This window comes from Coturnix japonica, chromosome 20 (assembly GCF_001577835.2).
Source record: "Coturnix japonica isolate 7356 chromosome 20, Coturnix japonica 2.1, whole genome shotgun sequence".
In the NCBI taxonomy this organism is placed as follows: domain Eukaryota; kingdom Metazoa; phylum Chordata; class Aves; order Galliformes; family Phasianidae; genus Coturnix; species Coturnix japonica.
Window position 1 is genome coordinate 1,262,671 of NC_029535.1, and position 23,554 is coordinate 1,286,224.

Here is a 23,554-nt window from a genome sequence, read left to right on the forward strand (position 1 = left end):
TCCCAGTGCCCTGTGGCCATATTTCGAATGTTAACCATTGGCCGTTCCTTGAGCACTGGGGAGCCCCCAAAATGACGATCCACACGAGTTGTATTTGTATGATCACGATTCAAAATAGTTAACACAAACAAAGCCTTACATAATCTTTCTTGTGGTGTGTCTTCCATACTCCCCCTTTTTCATTATTACGAGTACATTTCAGTGTTTGATCAGCACACTCAATGATAGCTTGTCCAGTGGGAGAATGAGGGATGCCTGTAATATGTCTAACTCCCCATTCTTGAAGGAAAGTTTGAGTGGCCTTAGAAGTATAAGCGGGCCCATTATCTGTTTTTATCGTATGAGGGATTCCCATAGCAGCATAAGCAGATAACCAGTGTTTACGGGTGTCGCGACTGCGTTCACCTGTATGTGCTGTGGCAAATATGTAAGAAGAATGAGTATCTATCGTTACGTGTACGTATTTTAGACGGCCAAATTCAGGAACATGAGTGACATCTGTCTACCAGAGTTGAAGAGGGGCTGTTCCACGCGGATTTGTCCCAGTTTGAGGCAAAGGGACAATTGCCTGGCAGTCTGGGCATGTTAGAATAATGTTACAGGCTTGATCCACTGTCAGTTGGAATTGTTTTTGTAAGGCTCTCCTGTTCTGATGGAAAAATTGATGGGAGAGTCGTGCTTGCTCAAATAATTGAGGAGTAGCAAAAGCGACTGTGGCTTGATCAGCCTTACGGTTGCCCTCAGTTAAAGGACCAGGCAATGTAGTATGCGATCGAATGTGCATAATAAAATAAGGAAGAGTACGGTGAGAAACATAATGCAAGACTCGTTTGAGCTGTACAAACAAAACCGGATTATTAACTTCCTTAAGAAAGGATCCTTCAATCCGCTGAATGATACCTGTAACATACAAAGAGTCAGTTATTATATTAAGCTTTTGATCTGAAAAAATTTGGAAGCCTCACTACTGCAAGCAAGTCTAACAACTTGAGGTGATCCATCAACAACATGTACATCTGACGCCCATTGTGTACAGTCGCACCCAGGAACCACTGCTTGGTGTGTCTATCGCCAGAACCATCGTAAATACAGTAACCAGCATAGTAATATGGAACATGTGAAAGGTAAGTAATGTAGCAATGGATATCAGCAATTATGTAGTAATCGAGGTTTTGAGATGAGTGACAATTGTCCTGTAGTCTCCCATATGCAGATCTGAAAAACACAAGAAGTGCTCGCAAGCATCAATCATAAATCTTTCTTAATAGAGGTACGTATATGCAATCAGGCAAGGCTGTAGAATTGTAAACGTGTCGCCACTCGCTCTCATAGCATAGCAAACTATTCCACTTGTAAGAAGTAATAGATGTTTATTAAAACTGCTAGAGAGTAAAAAATACCCATTCGAGAAATAATGAAGATCCTTTCTGAGCATCATTCCCATGACATAAACAGCTCAATATGGGATTAGACAGTATGGACATCTATTATGAATGTACTGAGTATAAACAAACACGAGGCGTACACGATTATTGCACTGATTTATTACAGAGTCTAAGCTTTTCTGTTCTGCGGTTAAATTGTCTTTAGAATTAATCGGGCCTTCAGTATTTGAATAAGACGCAGCTCTCTGAGTAGTAATTCCCAAAAAGTGCCGCAACAAATTGATGTCCTAAATATTCTGACAGATCGGATTTAACGTCCATACGTTGAGCGGATACTATTTGAGATTCGTGCTGGAAGTGTGAAATGCCAAACTTCCATCCCTAATATTCCATGAAACATAAGTTGCACGTTTTCTATCTGCGTGTGTGTAAGCCAATAATCTTGCACTGCCTCCCAGAACGAGCAGAAAGCGTTCCTTAGACCCCTTCCTTGTTCCTATAAGAATATCATCCATGCATAATGATAGAAAAGACATGAGTCTAGCCTTTCTACTAGGTTGTAATGGCATTCTACAGTCAAATGACACTATTGTTGGACTATTAAGCATTCCTTGTATGTAACACTGTCCAATGATACCGCTCAGCAGGCTTATGTAGTTGATGGAGGCACTGAGAAAAGCAAATTTGTGCATCTTCCGGATAAACAACGAATGTAAACAAACAGATTCTTTAAATCAATGGACTGCTATAGAGCATCCAAAGGTAACATTGAGGGTAAGGAAGCCAGCTAATGCAACGCTCCACCATAGGCTCAAATTACACCACAGCACGCAAGTCCTGTAAAAGCTTCTCCATTTCCACTCTTATTAGGAATAACAAAAACCGGAGAATTCACAAGCTGGTAGTAGGCAACTATCATACCCAGCAGCCTAACTGATCCCACCACACCACCTCATTAAGTGCAATCACCAACTTTCTCATTCTCAACAAGGCACACACCTTATCCCAACGAACACAACTACCTTAGCAAATCACCACAAAACACTATCACAAAGACTACAAAATGTACCACAGCACCCACACAACTCCGCGTTCTCTCACCAACATCATGACACCGAGAACACACACAACAACACATATCGACCCACCAAACACCTGAAACCCAGCAGACACGACAAAGTACACGGAATCTACAACAAAAAACTCTACAACAAGGCGAGCACTCAACATAAAAGCGAAGCCACACAACAAATCAACACACCTCACACACACAACTCAATAAAATACAACAACAAATAACATGATCGCAAGCACCTCACTATTTATGACGACTCAATCACACGTCAGCCCCCAAACCCCCACCCAACACGACACCATTAGGATCATCCATACTCGAGCACTCAGCAGAAGAACAAAACACACGGAACCATCAATGATGTAACACAAATCAGACATACCACAATATCACATCCCCCACTATCACCACAATACAACAGACATCCCAAATCATTCAAACTTAACGACTAAACCGACTAATAACTCGTTACGCCCTCTCTATAATAGCCAAGTAGGTGTCGCTCAAAAAGCACCCAGAGACAATACCACGCACCAAAGCACAAGAAATCATCCTAAGCTCCGCAACCCAACACACATACCAAAAAACCGAGTAACCACAAACATCTAATCCAAACACTCATTAAAAACCCCCCGTAGACCATGAAAACAGACAGCAACAAACCTAATGTGCTAAGACCAAAACCATCTTTGGCACATCTTAGCGAAAAATCCCAAAACGCAACGGACCGTAAAAATGCGAATAGACCCACCCACACACACTATCATATAATTCACACCACACACGGAGCTAAATATACGCACGCATCACCACACACACACTCTATAACTCCAGGCAGCACTCAAACACACACAACCACACAAAATCCAACAAAACACCCCACCCCAACCTCTAAGCACCCCAGCAACAACGAAAATCGTAACCACATAAATGCCCACCACATACACCCAAAAACCCCCAAGATACATCAACAAACCGACAACACACACAAAACCAACCTCCAAACCCAACACAACACACCCCACAACACACCACACTACACAACACAAACCCCCACACAAACAACCCAACCCATAAACAAGAGTCGCTCACGCCACGGCCCCACAGGCGGTCAGTACCCAATTACCCCTGAACTACCATATCACTCACCAGCATACTAATGCAGTCTCTACACATAACACTACCCCACCAACACGAAGACCAGGAACCACCACAACACCAATTCCGCAGACAAGCACCACACAACATGAGCTACCGCTCTGCCCATGAGTATAACACCAATCCGACAACAAGCAGCCCACCATCCTCAGCCCACTCAAGAAACCCGATACACTAAAACCACAATGTACACACACTTAAGCGCAACACCAAAGGATCCCTCACAAGCACCTACCCCTTCCCCTACCCCAGACTCCACGACGACACAAATCGCACGCAACATAGAGAGCATCACCACACACAACAAGACCTATAGCACGCACAACAGCACGAACCACGCCCAATACCATCAGTACCCCATACAACAGCCCACCCCTTAAACAACATCCCAAACACGATAACAGACAGCACACACAGACCGAACTCCGTCAACAGCTCACACAGCCATTACTTTATCAACCATACCTCGACCATGCGGCCTCTCATATACACACACACGAGCAGCCCAACTCGACACATACCCTGCTTATATACCCGTAATAACCACTAGCCACTACACTCACAACAGTCTTTACTGTCCTGCAACACACATCTACACTGCCACACAACTACATAGCCATATAATCAGTGCCACCACTCAATAAATTGATGGTCTGCCCTCACAATAACTAACACTAACCAACAATTATTGGCTCTCATACTAGAACTTGCTCCCTAATGAATCTGCAACAAAGTCACAGCAAATTTATAAACAAGGCACCGAAGCTCTTACACACAGCAATGCACAATCAAGCACACAACAAAGATCATATATGGAACACCCAGACACCCACACACCCACCCCACAAATCACATACACTTGCTCCCAGGCATCCTTCCAGCTGTGCCTGTTCTGACGGTGTGCCGGCCCCCTCCCCCAGAGTTCATCTAGCAAATATGATTTAGGTTGTCCAAAATTATTCAAGGCTGAGACAGCAGCCTAATCCCGGCTACTTCAGTCATCGAAACAGGTGTATTGTGGGAGAGATGGACATTCGTAAAATTTTCCATTCATGAGGGTCATAACAATAAACTACACTTGCAGACACCACACTCATTCGTATGTAAAGGCGACTCTGAACTCCTATGTACTGACTTCCTCCACTCTTTCACTGATCATAGGCAGACCCACCCAACGCTGGGCGTGATCGGCTGATACAACACAGGAAATGTCTTGCAACTGTCCAGCACACTGTGAGATATGGCTTCTTATCTGCAACTGCTTCTAAACATCACCAGTACCTGTAGGAATTTGTCGTTCCTGCTCTTAAATTAGCTTGGAGAATGGCGCCCGATTCCATCCGGATATACTGACCGGGGTCACAACATCCCTGGTTCTCGATCCTCGTGTCCTATAACCACGTAACGCCCGGGCACAACGCAGCAGCGCACGACTGTGGGCGCGGAGGCGGGCGTCGGCGGGAAAGTCGCGGCGGAGCGAAGCGCGGGCGACCGTAAAGGCGGCAACGCGGCGAATTCGCAGACGCAACGCGGACGCGAAGGGCGCCGCGCTCGTCTCCCCGAATCGGGAGGGTCAAGCCGCCAGTCGGATCCTGGACGCGGCCGCTCCCCACGAGATAATTTCAAGCAGGCGGTTAGGACGGAGGCGGCAGGAATGGTCGAATAATGTCTTTCCCGTGGTGATTTGCTTAATCCTCCATTAATCCGCTCACAAACGGCAACAGTCTTAGCAGCCGTTCTGTCTTAGCGACGAGAGCTCGTAGATTTAAGCCGATCTTTGCCCACAATCCTGTATCGAAAGAAACTCAGCTTTAGAAATTCAGAGCATTTCTTGCTATAAGCCATTATAAGAGATAGCTAATGCTGAGTAGACAACAGTCTCATCCCTATACAAGAAACACTGAAACGCAATACTTCAGAGATGTACTACGTTGCTCCCTCGTAATAGTGAGCTCCTAGGTCCCGATGCCACCTTCTGTCCTGCTCAGACGGTGCGTGTGCGCCCAAACAGTCTTCCGAAGTTCAGTCGGGCGACGCTCGCCGGAACCGGGCCGTGCCGCGGGTGATTTGCCCACTTGGGGCGCCATTTGCAAGCGACTCGGCACGGACTCAGATGCTGAACCGATCCAAATCGTTTATTCAATTCTCACATCCTTATCAGTACCTTCACAAGTTGTTATTTTCTAACTTTCCCATCCCTTACAACTTTCCAAACACACTTACATGTCAACAAAGCAATCTACAAACACTTTTCAAACTGTCCATGCACGGCCATCCAATAGCTGTGAACCTCTTCTTCTCCCTCGCAGAAGTGTCCTGTTCTCATGCTGTTTATCTTGCTCCACAGCTGCTGCTCTGAACAGCTTTTCTTGTATTCCCACAGGCGGCCACCTGGTTTGTGAGGCTGCAGAGCGCTGCCTTTCTCTTCCACAACCACATCCACAGAAGTGGCTGAACCCAGACAAGATCTGTCCATGTCTGTCCTTGGTCTGTGGAGAAATTTCTGCAACACAGTAATTGCTTGACAAAGCTTTTCCTTCAAAGGGTGAGCAGGTTTAGGCTCGGTCTTGTCTCAGAAAGTGCTTCCCAGCCTGCATGGTGATGATTTATGCAGATGAGGGCCAGCACTCTGCTTCAGCCACTCAGCGAGGGCAGAAGAGAAGGGATCCCCTCAGTGCTCTGGGTTGTCCTTTCTATGCATCAATGCCCGGCCCACCAGCCCAGCCCACACCTCTTCTGCTTTCCCCATCGCCCTCAGATCCATCAAGTAAAGCCCGTGCCTTCGGTGCAATGCCACTGACACGTGCCTGCCAGCACTGGGCTTTGCCTACCTCTTCTCGCCTCTTTATATTCTCACGCTCCAGTTTCAGCCTGGTCAGGCACTGCCTGTACTCAGGCACTACTTGCCTGTACTTCCCTGATCCTCAGGGAAGCCCTCCTTAATCACACCACAGGCTGACTGGTGCCCTCACCCTCTCCAACACTCCCCACACCAGACTCAGCCACCGGTCCAGCACTTCGGGCTCCTCTGTGTTGCCCACACACAGCTCTGGGCACATTGCCTTCAGGGACACCAGTCCTCCTCTGTGGCACAGCTGCCCAGGGTGGTGGTGGGGTCAGCATCCCTGGAGGCGTTCATGAATCACAGAGACATGGCACTGAGGGACATGGTCAGTGGGCATGGTGGGGATGGGTTGTTGGTTGGAACAATTGATCTTCGCGGTCATTACCACCTTTTATGATTGTAGGATTCTATGACTGGCACTGGTTGGATCACTGGAGGCTTTTCTCTGGCTTGTTGCTGTTCCAACAGGCCTTGTTGTTCCTTCCTGCCATGCCATGAGAGGCAGTTGGGATGGTGTCATGGAGTGACCCCTAGATGTCAGTCCATGACAGATGGCTGTGGCTGCAGCCAAATTCTTGCTCAGAATGAGAAGCTATGAAGGATTGCAAGATGCTGCAAACACTTCCCATGGTTTCTTGAGTGTCTTTGTGAAGGGAAGCCTTCCAGGATGCTTTGGGAGTGCTTTCCTCAGTTTCCCTTCTCCAGGTTTTCCCACTTGGAACTTTCATCTGGCATTGGGAGCTCTCACTGCCTGGCTCTTTGCCGTGGCTCAGGTGCACTGGCTGTGCTGGGTTCCAGGCACTTCCCACCTTTCTGCAGCACGTTCATTACAACCTTCCTTGATAGCAGCACCATTTCCTGCTCAGGGCTAGAAAGGGCCATCTCCAAAGGCTCTGCCCTTTTTGCTCTTCCAAGCAATCTTTGTCTGATCCTCATGGAAGCCCTCCTTAGGGTGCTGACAGGCTGATCCAATGCCCTTACCCTCTTTATCACTTCCTGCGCCAGAGACTCAGCTGCCTCCTGAAGACTCTGGGCTTCTCTGTGTTGTTTAGACATAGCTCTGAACTCAAGATCTCCAGGGAAGCGTGGCCTCATTGTGGCAGCCTCAGTATGGATCTCCCAGGGTGCTTCAAGCCTTCCCTGCTGAAATGAGATTGGAGCAACTCATCAGGCAACTTCATTGCACATCCTGTGCTCTTCAGGTCTCCTGGAAGGTTATGCTGAACTTTCAGCATTCTGAGTTAGCCAAACTGGAGACTATTCCCACTCTTGCCCTTCTCCCACTGGTTCATGATGCCCGAGTGCTGGGGAGGCAGCTGGGAGCAAGGAGTCAGCTTGGCCCTGTCTGGGTGGGAAGCAGCTGCCCCAGTGTTGGGGAGTGGAGAGTGGAGCAGCTCCCACACCATTGGAGACCTGCAGATTTTGGAAGGCCACGTGGGTAGCTCCCTCAACAGTCCTGGGGAGCTTCCTGCCCTTTTTTGCCCACGGCTCGTGCCAAATGTCATTCAGAGGTTTCTGTGTTCACCACTTGCTCCTTGGTCATACACAAACCCATGGTTTCTTGCTACTCACTTCAACCCATCTCCAGCTGCTACTCACTTCAAGCCACCTCCAGTTTGGTGGGGCTTGCCACTGGTTTTTATAGCGTCTGCTCTCTGCCCTGCCAGGTGTACAAGCTGGATGTCTCGTGATCATGTCAAGAGGGTCTGTCTGGCACAAATAGTTACAATCTTTCGGTTTTCTCCCTCCGTGTCTGCTGAACTGTTTGCACCTGTAAAGGTCTTCTGCTAGTCGGAGCAAGAATGTCTTTATTTTCTCACAATAATATACACACTGGGAGGGACCTGGACAAATGAATTCAGGGAGCTTGGAAAGTGTATAGAAAGGGATTGTAATGAAAGAAAGGAATTGGGAAGAACAGCAGCAGCTGCACTAGAGCAGGACCTGAAAGGTACCAGGATGAGATTTGCCCCCATTGGACTGAATGCAACGTGCACACAGCAGTGCAAAGATATTTGTTTTCTGACAGTTACAGGTGCATCTCACTCTGTACTGCGTCAAGAATTACTACCCATAGATTATTTTGGTAACGGTAGTTGAAGCTGGTGGTCAACAAGGAAAAGCTTAGCAATTAAATAAAAAAGGGAGCTAAGGGTAAAGCAATGGGAGTGACTACAGCTGTAAATAACCCTTTGTGGGTAGTCAGAAGAGATCTGATCTGGTGGTTTGTTCTGTTTGTGAGCAGGTGTTCACCTGGGCTCTGCATCACACACTGGCCATGCAGATGTGGAGTACGAGTGGAAAAAGCCCTGCAGACCCCAACAAGAATAAAAACAGGAGAGAATCTGTGATGGGAGAGAAAGGCAAAGTGCACTTGGAAGCAGGGGACGCCCTGCTGGCACTGCCTGGCACATCCACTGCTGTCATCTTCCTTCTCTCTCCTTTGGGTGGTTTGCCATCCCATAGTTGTCAATAAGTAATAATACATTAGCTTATAAATTTCCATTTCCCACTTATGGAATTGTCTATAATAAATCCCTGTATGAGTGTGTATGTATTGACTCAAAAAATTATGGCCTTACATGTAACTCTTATGTTCAGTCTGTTATCGGTCAAGGCTTTGATTGAGTGATGATGATTATGTTATTAACATAATTGGTGCTGTTATTTTATAGTGTGGGAGTTGTTTGCTAATAAACAACAACAAAAAAAAAAAGGGTGGAAAGTTGTAAGGGAGGATGGAAAGCTGAAAAAGGAAAGCTGTGAATGTATATCAGTTTTGTAAGAAACAAGGACCCAGCTGCACTGAGTGCCAGAAGGAAGCTCAGACTCTTTGATAGACCTTATCACTGCGAAACCCTGGTAGACCTGAGAGTGAGACTAAGAGCAAGCAGCGTCTGTTTGTGTCTAAGGGTAGACAGGAGGTTCTTTTGATATGCATTGTCCCTTACACCAGGTCCTTCTCCGGACAGAAGGTGCCCTGCAGGCACAGAGCATGAATGGAGCTGTCAGTAACTCGGGCAAAGTGTTCTCTGCTAGGAAGCGCAAAGGGAGGGAAACAATGAAGCGAAACAATGACATTTCCAGTCCCTGCCTTTGCCTGGAGAACAGTTTTGACCGAACGCTCAGGGAGGTTTCCAGCACTGCTCAGGGCTTCATTAATGGCAGCGAGTCTGTACAAATCCCTCTAACTCCAAAGCTTTTTTTCTCCAATGAGGCAACTCGGTCACAACTCACCCAACAGTGTCACAGGCAGGTTAGGGATAATCGCGCTGCTGCCCAGTGCTCCAGCCCATAATCCATGTTCCCACCTTTGGTTTAGTCCCCTGCTGTACCTTGGAGGAAGCAGCTGAGCAATGTGCCAGCAAACACAGCAACGTGCATCACATACACATCACCATCTGAGGGACATGACACAGACAAATGAGATGGAAACAAAACATACCTACAAGACACAACTTGAATGTATATTTATTATATATATATACCTTTGTATAGATTAAACTGGGTGGGATTTTATCATATACATTTTTCTGGTATAATACATGAAAAACTGGAACGGGAACATAGCAAATACAAATTCATACATTCCTTGAGCAAACTCTTTGCCACACTGAGACTGAAAGACTGCATGCAATGGGGGGACAGAGAGAGGGAAATGGTTTTTATTTAACAAAAGAAAGACGATCTGGTACAACTGTCATCGGAGGAGCAGCACTAAATATGGCAACCCTGTATAAATTAAAAGGAAATTCCACTCTGACATCTACTGTGCCTTAAAGTGCAACAAAGCTCGACTGACCGCCCTACAGCACACGGAACAGATCTCCCCTCTCCCATTCCAACCTGTCCCTCAAAAATGAAACCAAACAAAAAAACACAAACAAACCAATAAAACAAATCTAAAGGATACACGTTATCCACAGTCACATGGAGACGCCTACATCTACTCAGTAGCACCAAGAATCTGATATGGGTGTAATTAAAATCAATTAAAACTCAGGAGCAATGATTACATTTGTTGTTTTTGCAGACTTTCTGCCCTTTATTAGTGCCTGGAAGGAGGAGGCAGCTCTCCTTGTGCTGAAAGTGAAGGTGACAGTGTCCTGTCCTCTCTCCAGCAGCAGCCGAACTGTTTTGGCAGCAGGCTTGGAACACACACACACACACACAGCACAGCGAGAGCAGCGGGAGGTTACGCCAAGGGGATGGGATGGGAAGCCGAGGCCCAATATGTGTGCCGGGGTGCCTGTATGTATATACACACACACACGTGCGTGGATGGAGCGGGGCTAATCTACACAGAAGTGAAGGGTTGTGCGAGTCCAACACACGCCATGAGCCTCTTTGGTGAGAGGGTGATGGGAAGAAGAAGGAGGGAGAGACGGGGGGTCAGCACAGTCCCCCTCTCGAGAGCCTCCGGTTGTTGTCTCCCAGGGCTGGGAGCACATGTGCCACAGTTAATCTGTCTCCACGTGCCACCTCTCGGCAGGCCTCAGTAGCCAAAGGTCTCCTGGGAAGCGTAGACCATGTAGAGGAACCCATCCTCGTCCTTCTCCTGCTCGTACACCTCGGAGATGGGCGTGGAGACGCTCACCATGCTGTGCTGGTTCACCAGCAGGAAGAAAGCCTGGGTGGGATTCAGCTGCAAGCGGCGCCTGTGGGAACAAGGGCAGGAGGTCTGGGTCAGCCCACTGCGAGAGCAAGTCCTGCCTCCCCCCACGACACTGCTCACAAAGGGCCAGGCTGGCATCAGGATGTGCTGCTGGTGAGCCACACTGAGCTGCTGGGGGCTCCTGGCCTTCTGAGCTGGGAGGACTCAGCAAAATCCCTTTCCCCAAGCACTGCTGCAAAAGCAGAGGGCCTTCCTCCTTCACATGAGCTGAAGGAAACAGGAAGGAGACTGGAGTCCCCCTCAGGAGTATCCTGAGAGAGAGCGAACGGCCCTTCACCAAGTGCCATGTGATCCTCACACAAACAATTGGCAAAACTTGCTGTGGTTTCCTTGTCCTCCATCCCCTCCCTCAGCAGCTGCCTCTGCCTCATCCTCACCCCACCGCTGTGTGTTCACAGCACATCAGTCAGGGTCACCCAACTCACCGGATTATTTTGACCAATTCACTCATGTTGACGTGATCTGGCACCAGGAACTTGGTCTTATCCAAAACTGGGAGCTGCTTCTCCCCCTTGTACCGTTCAATAATGACCTGGGAAGAGAGCAAAGAGGGTTATCCACAATTTACAGTGCCCCAACCCCTGGCCTCAAGGCCATATACAGACCAAACTGACACTGATGGAAGAGCTGAGGTGAGGCCCCACCTTGCTTCTCTCTGGCAGAACAGCAAGAAGAGCAACAAGCAGTGACCAGAGTGTTGGCTGCAGCCCCCCTTCAGCAGAGCCACCTGCCCACCTGAACCAGACCATGGACAGCATCCAAGATAAGTGTCTAAAGCATCAGTTGCTCCAGCTGAATGTGAACAGTAAGGCTGGCCCTCGTGCTCTGATGCCTCCCTTAACATGTGGGAGATCTGTAACAGCTACACAGTGTATTTCATTACCACGTTCAGACTTACAAAATCTGAGCTAAGGACTTAACTTCTTATGTGGTGGAAGGGGCCAGAGGGAGAGAGGAAGGAGCTGGCCCAGCCTGACCATTCCTGACCAGCCTCTGCACAGCAGGAGATGTTTTCCTTCCCTTTTACGCCATGAAGCTGCACTTCAGCATCACTCTGCCTGTTTAGGAAAAGCTGTAGATATTCCCATAGTTCTTAAACAGCTGCAAACCACCCAAGGCATTCCTTGAGGAAGGAGAGCTGGGTTTTGCCAGTCTCGTTCCACACATTAACAGCCAGACACCAGCTCCACAGCTCATCAGGAACCCATGGCCACTTCAGCACAGCACCACGAGGGAACAGCCCGGCCTGCCCTCCCCACCATCAATAAAGTTCTCACCACTCCTACCTTCTGAAAAGACAAAACAAGGATTTCTATCCACCTTCCTCATCTATTGTCATTAATGAACGTCTTCCCCGACAGCTACAACTGCTATTTCTGAGCCAACCTGGAAGTGTGCTGTTTGTTTACTAAGAAATTACTAAGCATTTATAGTAATTAATGATCTTAAAAAGCTCAATGCATTCCCCTCAGAGGGACGTTTTGACTCCCACATCTCTCCAGTACCCAGCCATTTTCTCCATAGAATGACACCTGTACACTAATCCATTCGCTGCGCTCTCCAAGCTGAGACTGAGCATTATTTTCCACTTATGGCAATTCCCATAAGCTGTTTTCCCAGCTCCTTCACAAAAGAAACAGCCATGAAAGCACAGCTGCCTGTGGCAGTGGAGGAGCAGAGAGCACAGGGCCCAGGAGATGGCTCTGCAGGGCCAGAAGGAAGATGCACACTCAGGAAGCACCACTCCATTCACCTCTCTCAACCACCTGATGATGCTCACCAGCCTCTGCCACCAGCAGAACACATCTCCTGCTGCCTGGGTGTAAACAAAAGCAGTAAGCACCCCCAGGGCCTCTGCAGACACCTGTCAGAAGGGTGCTGGAGGAACACACAGATCTCTGCCCACTGCAGAAAGCCTCGTGCCCATCCCACGGCCCTTCCTGTTCTCTCTGCAGCAAAGACTGCCCTGGTAAAGAAGGCAGCCCTGGCCAGCACTTTGAGCAGTGAGGGGAGCAGATCCCAGCCAGCCAGGTAGCCACTGGTGGGCCTTCATCACCATGAACAGCAGCCCTGCACCTGAAGCACGCAGTGCTGCATGCCCTGTGCTGAGCTGATGGGGAGCGGTGGGGCCAATGGCCTCTGCACCACCTACAGGTGTAGGAGCTCCTCCCTTTGCTGACATAACAGGACGCTGTGTGAGCACAGAGCTCACTGAGAGGCTGCCCAGCACCACGCAGTACAATAGCTGGGCTGAGCCACACAGAGCCTGCACACACACACCAGACTGTCTTTAACTGTAAACTAAGTTAGAGCTGAGCAATGTGGAGAGTGAGTATGGGGAAGCACCCAGAGGATGGAGACAGCTATGGGGAACAGGGGAGATGTAAGGAGAAGAGCTGAGCGTAACTCCCAGGCTCTGTCTTCATCAAAGCCAAACGAGACACAGGTGCTGGGATGCTGCAGTACCACCAGCGAGCTGGAACATCTGCCAAGTGCCCCACACTGTGCGCTTATCTCACAGCCCACCAGCATGGGCCAAGCTTCATCTCAGGCAGTTCCCAGACAAGGGAGAGGTGTAAAGCACTTTGGAGGAACTCTGTACCTCAGCACCCTCTGAAACTCACACAAGGGAACCCAGGAGCCCAAGAAACAGGACAACCATCCCATCGCATCCGAGCCCCCTAATGTATTCTCACACCAGCCACATCCCCTCTTTCTCACCAGAGCAGAACATGAAAAAAACAGGCACTGCTCCTTCAGCCCCTTTTGCCATATGGGGCCTTGCTGAATGAACAACTTTCTGCACCATGATGCCACTTACCATCCTGCCAACTTCCCTTCCCCTCTGCAGGAGGGAGGGCAAACTCAATCTGCCCCATCCTGCTCTACTTATTTGAGTCTTACTTTCACAGATGAACACTTTGGCTACAGGGAGATGAAGAGCCTGGAGGGACTGGGTGCTCACAACTGCCACCTGCAGGGATGCAGCTCTGCCCACTGGGAAACACAGAGGCAACACCCAGAGCTTCAGGTTTTAACCACAGTTTGCACCAAGGGTGACAGTGACACAACAGCTGCTCACACAGTGTTCTGCTGTAGGGAGGGCCCTGTGCAGCCGCACTGAGGCTCACTTCTCACTGACCTCTAAGAGGAACAGAGGGAGGCATCTCTAATTACCATCCAGCTCCATCCCACAAACAACTGCCTCTCAATTAACCCAAGAATGGGCTGAGGAGGATGGCCCAGCTGCTAAAGCAACAGCTGCCTTGTGCCTTGAGCAGACACAGGGTCTGTCATGTAGAACAGCTCCAGGAGTTTCTATTTCCAGAACACGAGCTGCTATTTGGGTAACCCGGTTAAGGGAACAGGTGGCCAGTGGACATGAAGTTCTTATCTAGCTAAGGAGGGAAATGTATGATCAAATGCTAATATTACATCCCTGAGGCCTTGGGCGTGGATACAAAGCACCTCCCTTCTGGGTCCTCTTCCAAGCTGCCGCCTCAGATGGGGGGTTTTTCAGCAGTGACACTCACCAGTGTGGGGGGAACCCTCTGTGAGCTGGGCACAGGTGGGAGGGCCAAGGGCAGAGCCTGGGGAGACCAGGCCCATGGGCAGCACTTGCAGACACAAGCCTTGTGGGGCCAAGGCTGAAGAGGGGGAAGGGTCTTGTTAGAGAGTGGGAACAGACATGACAGCCTGACAGAGGCAAGGCAGCTGCAGCTCCACATCTCCAGGTCCAACCACCAGTGAGACTCAGGAGGCACACACACAGATGTGTGTTTAGAACACATATCATGAAGGACATGCCTATCTGCATGACCAGTGACACAGATCAGTGCTCACACGGACAGGGACATCACCAACAGCCTCCTCTGTCCTGCCCAGAAGGGTGGAGGTCCTTCAGTAGGACCACATACAGTAACACTCAGTCTCAGAGGGGCTCATTTTGCCGCCTGCCTGCCCTGGACAACGATGGTCCCTGGAACAGCCCTGGCAGGAGCCCAGAGCAGCTCATCCCTTTCTCTGAGGATGCAGTTTAGGTTTCCATCCACCACCTTCCTGAGGTGAGATATTACTTTGGGTCCCTGCCTGACGTCTCTCTGTGCTCCTCTGTGGGTATGAAGATGTTTTTTTACCACATAACCTTACAGATATTTCTTCACATGAACCAAACAGACCCCAAGCCTTTGCTAGTGCACCCTGTGCAGCAGTACTGCCCATGAGCCACCAGGTCTCACTTAGCTTTAGCTTTAGGGTTTTGAGTAATGTCAGCTCCCAATGCTACCCAGCACAGGTTGGGTGAAACAGCATCGATCCCCTGTGACTCTAGATTCTTCAAGGCTCACAAGAGCTGGCTTTAAACCCTCAAAGGGCTCAGCCTCAATGGGCTCCAGAAAGAGACTGCTGAAGTTGACAGGCTGGACAGGCATAAGCTTGGTCTGTCCTCTAGTGGGCAGATGATTTCTAAAGTACCTGCTGCAGGCTGTGCTTGGAGCTCCCAGTGAGGAGGCAGCCCTGAAGCGCAGCCTGTGGACACTGCTGCCAGCAGGAAGGTGTGACTGCAGCCATCTCCACCGGGGCCATCTGCCCCATCAGCCCAGTGCTGCGGGGCACACACTGCCATGCACAGGCAGCCCTCTCACACAGGTGGGGTGATTTTAACAGATATAATTATGAAAAGAGCAAGAATTGGCACTTACCGGGATTTTGTTTGGATGCTGCTCTCGGATCTGCTGTACTTCTTTACAACGATCCGCTGTAAGGAAAAAAGCAAAGCAAGGAAGTTAGAAGTAGCAGACTGAGCCCTGTGAGTGGACATGGCAGAAGGAATCCAAATGCTTCCCCGGACCATTCCTACACACCTTGCAGCAGGCGCTGTCAGCCACATCTCAGCTGCAGTGAGCAGCCCTTTGGAGTTTCCCACCAGCCCCCAGAGCAGCTAAGTGCCACCCTGCCCAGTAAAACACATGGAAATGGAGTGACTCACATTAGATATAAGGATTATAAAGCCATATTCCTAAATCCACATGAGCAGTGCTCACACCCAGCAGAGCTGGGCAGCAGCAGCTTTAGGGTCTCAGCTCTGATCGGGTTCCCCTTGCCTCCCAGCTGCTCCCCCAGGGGAGCCCCCAACCAGGGCTGGGTTCTGCCCATTTCCTCTGTCTGCACCACCTGGCAGCGTGCCTTTGTCCTAAAGAGATGTGCCTTGCCAAGAAGAAATCCTGCACTATCATCGACCTGCAGCTGCAAAAGCTCTTAGCCTGAGAGAATGCATCTCTTGGCCTGAGAGACCCATTGTGGAGCCAGGGATAAAAACTAAGCAAGGAGAGTGATGTTTTCTGCAACCATTCTGAGACATTCTAACTCATTTTCCTCCAGAGTCCACACCCTGTGACAGTGCTCATTCCTCTGTGCACATCCCTCTGAGTTTCTCTCCTGCACGAAGCAGGTGGTGCTCACCCACAGTCCCCATCCTGCCTGGGAGGTGGGTGTGGGTCCTCAGGAAGGCACCCACCATGCCACACAGGAATGGCTGTAACACCATCTTTCATTTAACCTGTATGTGATCTAATTATGTAAAATAAAGTAAATTAAGCAGCACTTCTGACTCTGGCAGGGACTGAAGCAGGAGAGGATGGAACTGTTGTATGCAGGGGCTGAGTAATGATGAATGAGCTGCCCACACCCACGGGGAAAGCCCCATCCCAGCTCCTGGTGTGGGCCCCAGGCTGCCCCCACACCACGATGGGAGAACTCAGCACAGCAGTAAGGCAAAACCAGCACCTTTTATTGGCTACTCCCAAAATAGTCCCTGCTGTGGCCCACTGAAAGGCAGGAGTTATTTTTGTAGCTGTGCACATGACAGGAGAACTGCCTCTCTCTCCTCTGACTGCAGTTTCAGCTGTCGAGTACCATCAGCAATGCTGCAAACCATACGAAACACAGGAATCTCCACAGTTTGCTTGAGGCAGGTCCTTCCCAAGTTGTTCTCCCAAAGGTCTGGGTGAACAGCATCTCCCACAGCAATATGAGACGAGGTCATTATGCCAGCTAAGGAGAACAGTGAAAGATGTTATGGCTTTCCAAGCACTGACCTCTACCAGCAGTGCCCATGGGACACTGCTCTGCCCTGCAGACACTGCACAGACACAGGCGAGAGGACAGCACAACAGCTCCACTGACCACAGACACGGGTGGGGGAACACAAGGAGAACACAGGGCAAATCCTGCAAGAGTGTGGTTGTGTAAGGGGTGGCATTTGGGGGTTCAGGCACTGGTGCTGCCCCAAGGCAGTGGCCAGACACCAGGCTCAGCCTTGCTGGCTGTGACCACAGACACCTGCAGTAAGAACACACCGCCTGGACACATTGTCAAGGTGAACAGCTCCTGACCCAAGCCAGAGCTGCACGTGGAGGGCAGAGCAAAGCATGGACTCAGCCCCAGCCCCACCTCTGGCAGTGACCCACACAGCTCAGTGCACATGAACAGGGCACGTGCAGGTGTCCTTGCCCCCTGCAGCCATGGGGTTCTTGCTGCATGCCCTGCAGCCCACATAGGGCTGATGTCTGCGGTCAGCCCTGGGACAGAGCGCTGTTATTGTGATCCTGTTTGAGAGATCTCCAGCATGAATGAATCCACACTGAATGGTGTGAAATCAGGATGCATCTGGGATGAGCTGGTGATGGCTGAAGGGGTGGGCACATTGCACAGCTCATTTCAGATGAAGGTCAATAAACATTTACGTAATGCACCGCCCTGAGGACTCTACCTACCAGGAAATCCACCCGTGTTTACGTGCAGGGCTCACACAGCAGCTGCCCTGCCCATCCCTGCACAGTGCTGCACAGCTTATTCCTGGCTGGGGCAATGCAGGAGCAGCAGCAGCCTCCCATGTCCAGAAAGCAGGACAAAGCCTGGAGGCCAGCGCTGCCCTGGGAGCACATCTGAGACAGCGGTGTCACAGCAACTGGAAGTGTACGCTCAAGTCAAGACACTGATCACTGGTCACACAGCACAGTGTCCCCCGACTCCAGGTCATGCAGGGTGTATATCAGACCCCCACTGCTCAGACAGTGCTACTTCTGCTGGCACCTTCAGGTCATCCACAACACTAGTGAGCATCACAATGTGCCCAGCAAAACATGGAGACTCAGAAAACAAAATCACATCACCGTAGGGGATGCCAAGCAATGAGACATGGCTGCAGCCAGACAAGTGGAGCTAGGTCTGGGCAGGAGGATGGAGAATGATGAACTGAATAGTGCTTGGGCTTCAGCCCCTCAGCCACCTCTCTTCACCTACAGCCCAGAGGAAAGGGATGCACCTGAAGCTGGCAGCCCACAGCTGGGGCAGTCGTACTCTTCACTGGGCAGATGGCCAGGTCCAGAGAGCGGTGGTGAGGTGGAATGGAGTTCCAGTCAACAGTGGCATTCCCCAGGGGTTGGTATTGGGACCAGCCCTGTTTAATGCTTTTATTGATGACCTGGACAAGGGGATTGAATGCTGAGGGAATGGGACTGTTAAGTCTGGAGAGGAGGAGGCTCAAGGGGAGATCTCACCACCCTCTATACCCCCTGACAGGAGACAGAGCCTCAGCCTGTGCTCCCAGCTGATCAGTGACAGGATCTGAGGGAACAGCCTTAAGCTGCACCAGCAGAGGTTCAGGTTGGATGTTAGGAAAACTTTCTTTTCTGGAAGAGTGAAGATGCAGCAGCACAGGCTGCTCAGGGTGGTGGCAGAGTCACCATCCCTGGAGGTGTTAAAGAACCATGGAGATGTGGCACTGAGGGATGTGGTCAGTGGGCATGGTGGGATGGGCCAGCAGTTGGACTGGATGGTCTTTACCAACCTTAATGATTCTATGATCCTGTACCCAGGAAGTATCAGCCCAGATGCTCCAGAAAGGATGGATGTGGTACAATCAGACGGGGAAAGACATCACCAACTTGTTAAATCCAACCAGATGTTTTCACATCAGTTGAAGGTAATCAAACAAAGGCTGTTGTTTCTCACTGAGTTTCAGGGCAGCCCCGCTACAAAAAGGCATAAGGGAGCCAGCAGCTCTGCTTGCAGGGAACAGGGGCTGTGTGAAAGGCAGAAGCAACTGAGAAGGAGAAAGCAGATGTTGAGAGCTTTCCCCTCAACATTCAGAAAAACATTTTCCACGTGCTGTTTGGACTGTGTACACCGTGTTCACGTTAAGTGTTCCAGATAAAGGGCTGCTTTTCGCTCACTGTTTAACCACAGTTTCACTAGTCCTGGAAAAAGAACAAGCAGTTCTTGTGTGAGGAGCAGGCTGTCCTCGGCCAGGGCTTCCCCTGCCTCCTGTTTGACCTTCTCTTCCATCTTCACAAATGTACAATTACAAATCCCTGGGGCAGCAGGAACACGCTCCTATTTCTCAGAATTGCTGAGGACACTTCAAATTGCTCAAGCAAGCAACTGGCATTTTGGACAGAACTACGTCTGAATGCAGAACACACACATGCACGGACAAAGAGATGGCGGGGCTGGTCACTGGAGCACGTGAGAGCAGGGAGCTGTGCAGGAACGAGAGCCAGGCAGGAGCTCCTTCCTTTCTCCTTGCAGCCTGTTCCCAACCCACTTTCTGAAGACAAGAGGCATCAGACAGCTCCACAAGGACAGCACACACAGCAGGCGACACGAACAGCTGATACACGGGACACTGCTGTGTGAATGCCAGGGCTGCTGGTCATACCTTCAGCAGCACCTCTGCCCTGCTGCTTCAGTGGACGGTTCATGTTTTTTGTAGCAAAAACAAGACTAAATAATCAACAAAATACATGCAGGCTGTATTGCTCTATTTTGTATTACTGCTGCCTCCTGGTCAGAAGCTTTTGTTTAAAAACAAATAAAGATCAGCATTTGTGGTCTGTATACCTCGCTGGCATTTGTCCTCAGCATTTGTTTACCTTTTCCAACAGCATTTTCCTAAGTGCTGTTAGTCAGCCCCACATTAAGTCACGTCACACAGTGCCCTTGGCAAGTAACACAAGCAGACAGAGACAGCCAGGCACCAAAGAGCAGCAGCAAACCCCACCATGGGGCTCTCAGCTCTTGCAGCACCACTGCATGAACATTCATAGCACAGCGTGCAGACAAGCCAACCCAGCTAGCAGCCCCAGCTCCAGGCCAGCTGACCATGAAGCATAACAGTTATGACAAGCACAGGATGATGTGGGACAGTTTGTCCACTGGTGGTCTTTCCATTGGTACAAGCATGGCCAGCTCACACCTGGTGAGTTACAGAGTCACTGAATGGTTTGGGTTGAAAGGGACCTCAAAGATCATGTCGTTCCAGCCCCCTTGCCATGGGCAGGGCTGCCAACCATTTGATAAGGTTGCCCAGGGCCCCATCCATGGCTGTAGGCACCTCCAGGAACAGAAAACCCCCAGCTCTGAGCAGCAGTGCCAGGGCTGCACTGCCCTCTCAGTGAAAATCTTCCCCTTGACATCTAATCTGAATCTTCCCTCTAGTTTAAAGCTGTTTCCCCTCGTTCTATCACCATCTACATGTGTAAAAAGTTGATTTTCCTCCTGTTTATAATCTCCCTTTAAACATTGCAAGGCTGCAATGAGGTCTCCCCGCAGCTTTCCCTCCTTCAGGCAGAACACTCCCAGCTCCCTCAGCCAGACTCCATAGCAGAGATGCTCCAGCCCTCTGAGCACCTTTGTGTCCTCCTCTGGACCTCCTGCAGCAGCTCCACGTCCTTCCTGTGCCAGCAGCCCCAGGGCTGGATGCAAAACCAAGGTGGGGTCTCACAGGAGCTGATCACAGGGGGACAATCCCCTTCCTCACCCTGCTGCCACCTGGTGAAGGCCACTCTTCAGTTCTATGTGCTGCTCTTACCGACTGCTGCCTTTTCCACATGAGAAGTGCACTGCCAGAACTGAAGGCACAGAAAACTGCACCTGGGATGGGAGCATCCAGCCCAAAGATGCACCTTTCACAGGAAGCAGCGCAGGGTCAGCAGGTTGCACACATGGCTGCAGCCAGGACAGCCTGCTCCTCTGACACAGAGCACAGCTTCACTCTGGGAATTGGTCTGGACTCCTACCATGGATCTGACTAAGCAGAACGCAGCTCCCTCAGCATTCACAGGCAGGTTTGCACGTGGCAGCTGAGGGGCTCCATCAGATCTCACCCCCAGCCCAAAGATACAGCCACAGCCACAGCGGGGAGCACAACCCCAGCAGAGCCCCCTCTGATGTGCATCAGACACCAGGGGGACGCCGCATGCCCCAGCGTTGGACTTAAGTCCTCAACAGCATCACACTGAGCTCCATAAAATGTATTCAGAACAGACCTGAGACAAAGCAGATGGGCAAACAGAAGAAACCCCATAGAAAAACAAACCTCAACACTACAAGAAGGGGGAAAATGGGCACAAAGCACAGCAGAGCGTCAGCACGGGGCAGCGGGCCAAGGCCTCACCGAGCCACGTGCCGTGACACCGGAGCCTTGGGCGGCTCTTGTAAACAGCCACACTCTGACTCTGCCTGTTCTGTTCTTTTGGAGCCGTTCCACTTCTCTCCAGCTCTGCGGCCTTACAAACAGCGCCGTTCTGAGGGTGCAGTGTCACTGGAAATATTTTCCATCGTCCGTCTCCAGCGGCACTGTCAACAATCGCTTCCTGCTCCCGTTGTGCAACGAGCTGAAGACGAAAACAAGCGCTGTTTACTTTCTCCAGCGGAGCGATCCCAGCCCCGACCCAAAGCAGCCGAGCGGGCGCCGGGCCGCCTCCTCTTCCTCCTCGTCCCGCTGAGCTCTGCACATCAGCCGGGAGCCAAAGGGCACAGGACGGCGCAGACACCCGCGGTCACACAGCACCCGACTCCGTCTCCCCCCCTTTCCCTCCTGCGCTATTTCAGTCCCGCTCTCCTTCGGTCACTCCGAGCCTCGACTTTTGTTTTCCTCCAGCCTGAGCAACGTGCAAAGGCAAAGCCGGCTCCTCCCGCCCGCGATGCCGGCTGCCACGGCGGAGCAGCGGGCAGAGATACGGGCGGCACTCGGGATTCTGCTGCTTTTAATAGAAAACTCCAGCCAAGCGCCGTGTGGCCGCGGGGTTCGGCCGGCAAAGGTCAGGGGGAGCAGCAGCTGCCGCTCTGCCGGGCAAGGCACGACGCGGCGCCCCGTGCGGTAACACTGACCCGTACGGTAACATCGCCCCGTGCGGTAACACTGCCCCGTACGGTAACACTGCCCGTACGGTAACACTGCCCCGTACGGTAACACTGCCCCGTACGGTAACACTGCCCCGTACGGTAACACTGCCCCGTACGGTAACACTGACCCGTACGGTAACACTGACCCGTACGGTAACACTGCCCCGTACGGTAACACTGCCCGTACGGTAACACTGCCCCGTACGGTAACATTGCCCCGTACGGTAACACCGACCCGTACGGTCACATCGCCCCGTACGGTCACATCGCCCCGTACGGTCACATCGCCCACCGCCCACATTCAGCACAACGATGTTTCCACGCGAGCGCGGAACCCGCCGGGCCCGGCAGCACAGGGTGCGGAGCGCGGGGTCCTCGGCACAGCGACCCCCAGCCGGGCGGGGGCACCGGGCGGTGCGCGAAGGTTCGGCCGCCCACCCGCAGCCGAAGGGGCTCAGCCCGCCGCCACAGCGGGGCGAAGGGGTCGCGGCTCCGGGCGGTGCCACAATAAGAAACGGGGGGTGGGGGGGGACCGCCGCGCTACGCGGGTGCGTTCGGGCTGCGGGAGGAGGACAAGGAGCCCGAGGGCCGCCGGTACAACCCGGTACAGCCCCGTACAGCCCGGTACAGCCCGGTACAGCCCCGTACAGCCCGGTACAGCCCGGTACAGCCCCGTACAGCCCGGCACAGCCCGGTACAGCTCCGTACAGCCCCGCACAGCTCCGTACAGCTCCGTACAGCTCCGCACAGCCCCGTACAGCTCCGTACAGCCCCGTACAGCCCCGCACAGCCCCGTACAGCCCCGCACAGCCCGGTATAGCCCGGCCGGAGGGCACCGCCCGCCCCGCGGCACCGCGCGGCCCCATCCTCGCCCCCCGATCGCTGCGCACGCAGCTCCCGCGCACATCGCCCCGCCGTCCGCTCACCGAAGGTGCGGCGCTGCTTGAAGGGCCGTTCCGAGGGCATGGCGGTGGTGTTGGCGGCGGCGGCGGCGGCCGGGCCGGGTCGCAGGTGCCGGCGGCGGCTCCGTGTGGCGGCTGCGGCGGAGCGGGCGGTGACGTCACCGGGGCGGGCGGAGGGCCGTGACGTGTCACGTGACGTGTCCGTGGGGCGGTGCCGCCCGGTGCGATGAGCGCCGAGTCATCGATCCCGTTTTCAATCGCGGCCTTTCGGGCCCCGCTCACACCCCAAGAGCCGCTTTCCCCTCCCGCAGCACATCGCTGAGCGCT

At 51.6% G+C, this 23,554-nt stretch overlaps 1 protein-coding gene across 1 annotated transcript; it reads right to left on the reverse strand.

Annotated features, from left to right (window-relative positions):
- Positions 1–9,918: 9,918 nt before the first annotated feature.
- Positions 9,919–23,379, reverse strand: MAP1LC3A (microtubule associated protein 1 light chain 3 alpha). The gene is made up of 4 exons (XM_015881345.2): positions 23,252–23,379; positions 15,839–15,894; positions 11,564–11,670; positions 9,919–11,121 (listed from the first exon to the last, which is right to left on the reverse strand). The coding sequence occupies exons 1-4, from the start codon at positions 23,289–23,291 to the stop codon at positions 10,959–10,961; spliced, it is 366 nt and encodes a 121-aa protein (XP_015736831.1). The 5' UTR covers positions 23,292–23,379; the 3' UTR covers positions 9,919–10,958.
- Positions 23,380–23,554: the final 175 nt, after the last annotated feature.

Coding starts and splice junctions, on each gene's coding strand:
- MAP1LC3A (XM_015881345.2), bottom strand. CDS start 23,291: ATGCCCTCGGAACGGCCCTTCAAGCAGCGCCGCACCTTCG. Junction 15,895..23,251: donor CAAGCAGCGCCGCACCTTCG/GTGAGCGGACGG, acceptor TTTTCCTTACAG/CGGATCGTTGTAAAGAAGTA. Junction 11,671..15,838: donor AGCATCCAAACAAAATCCCG/GTAAGTGCCAAT, acceptor CTCTCTTCCCAG/GTCATTATTGAACGGTACAA.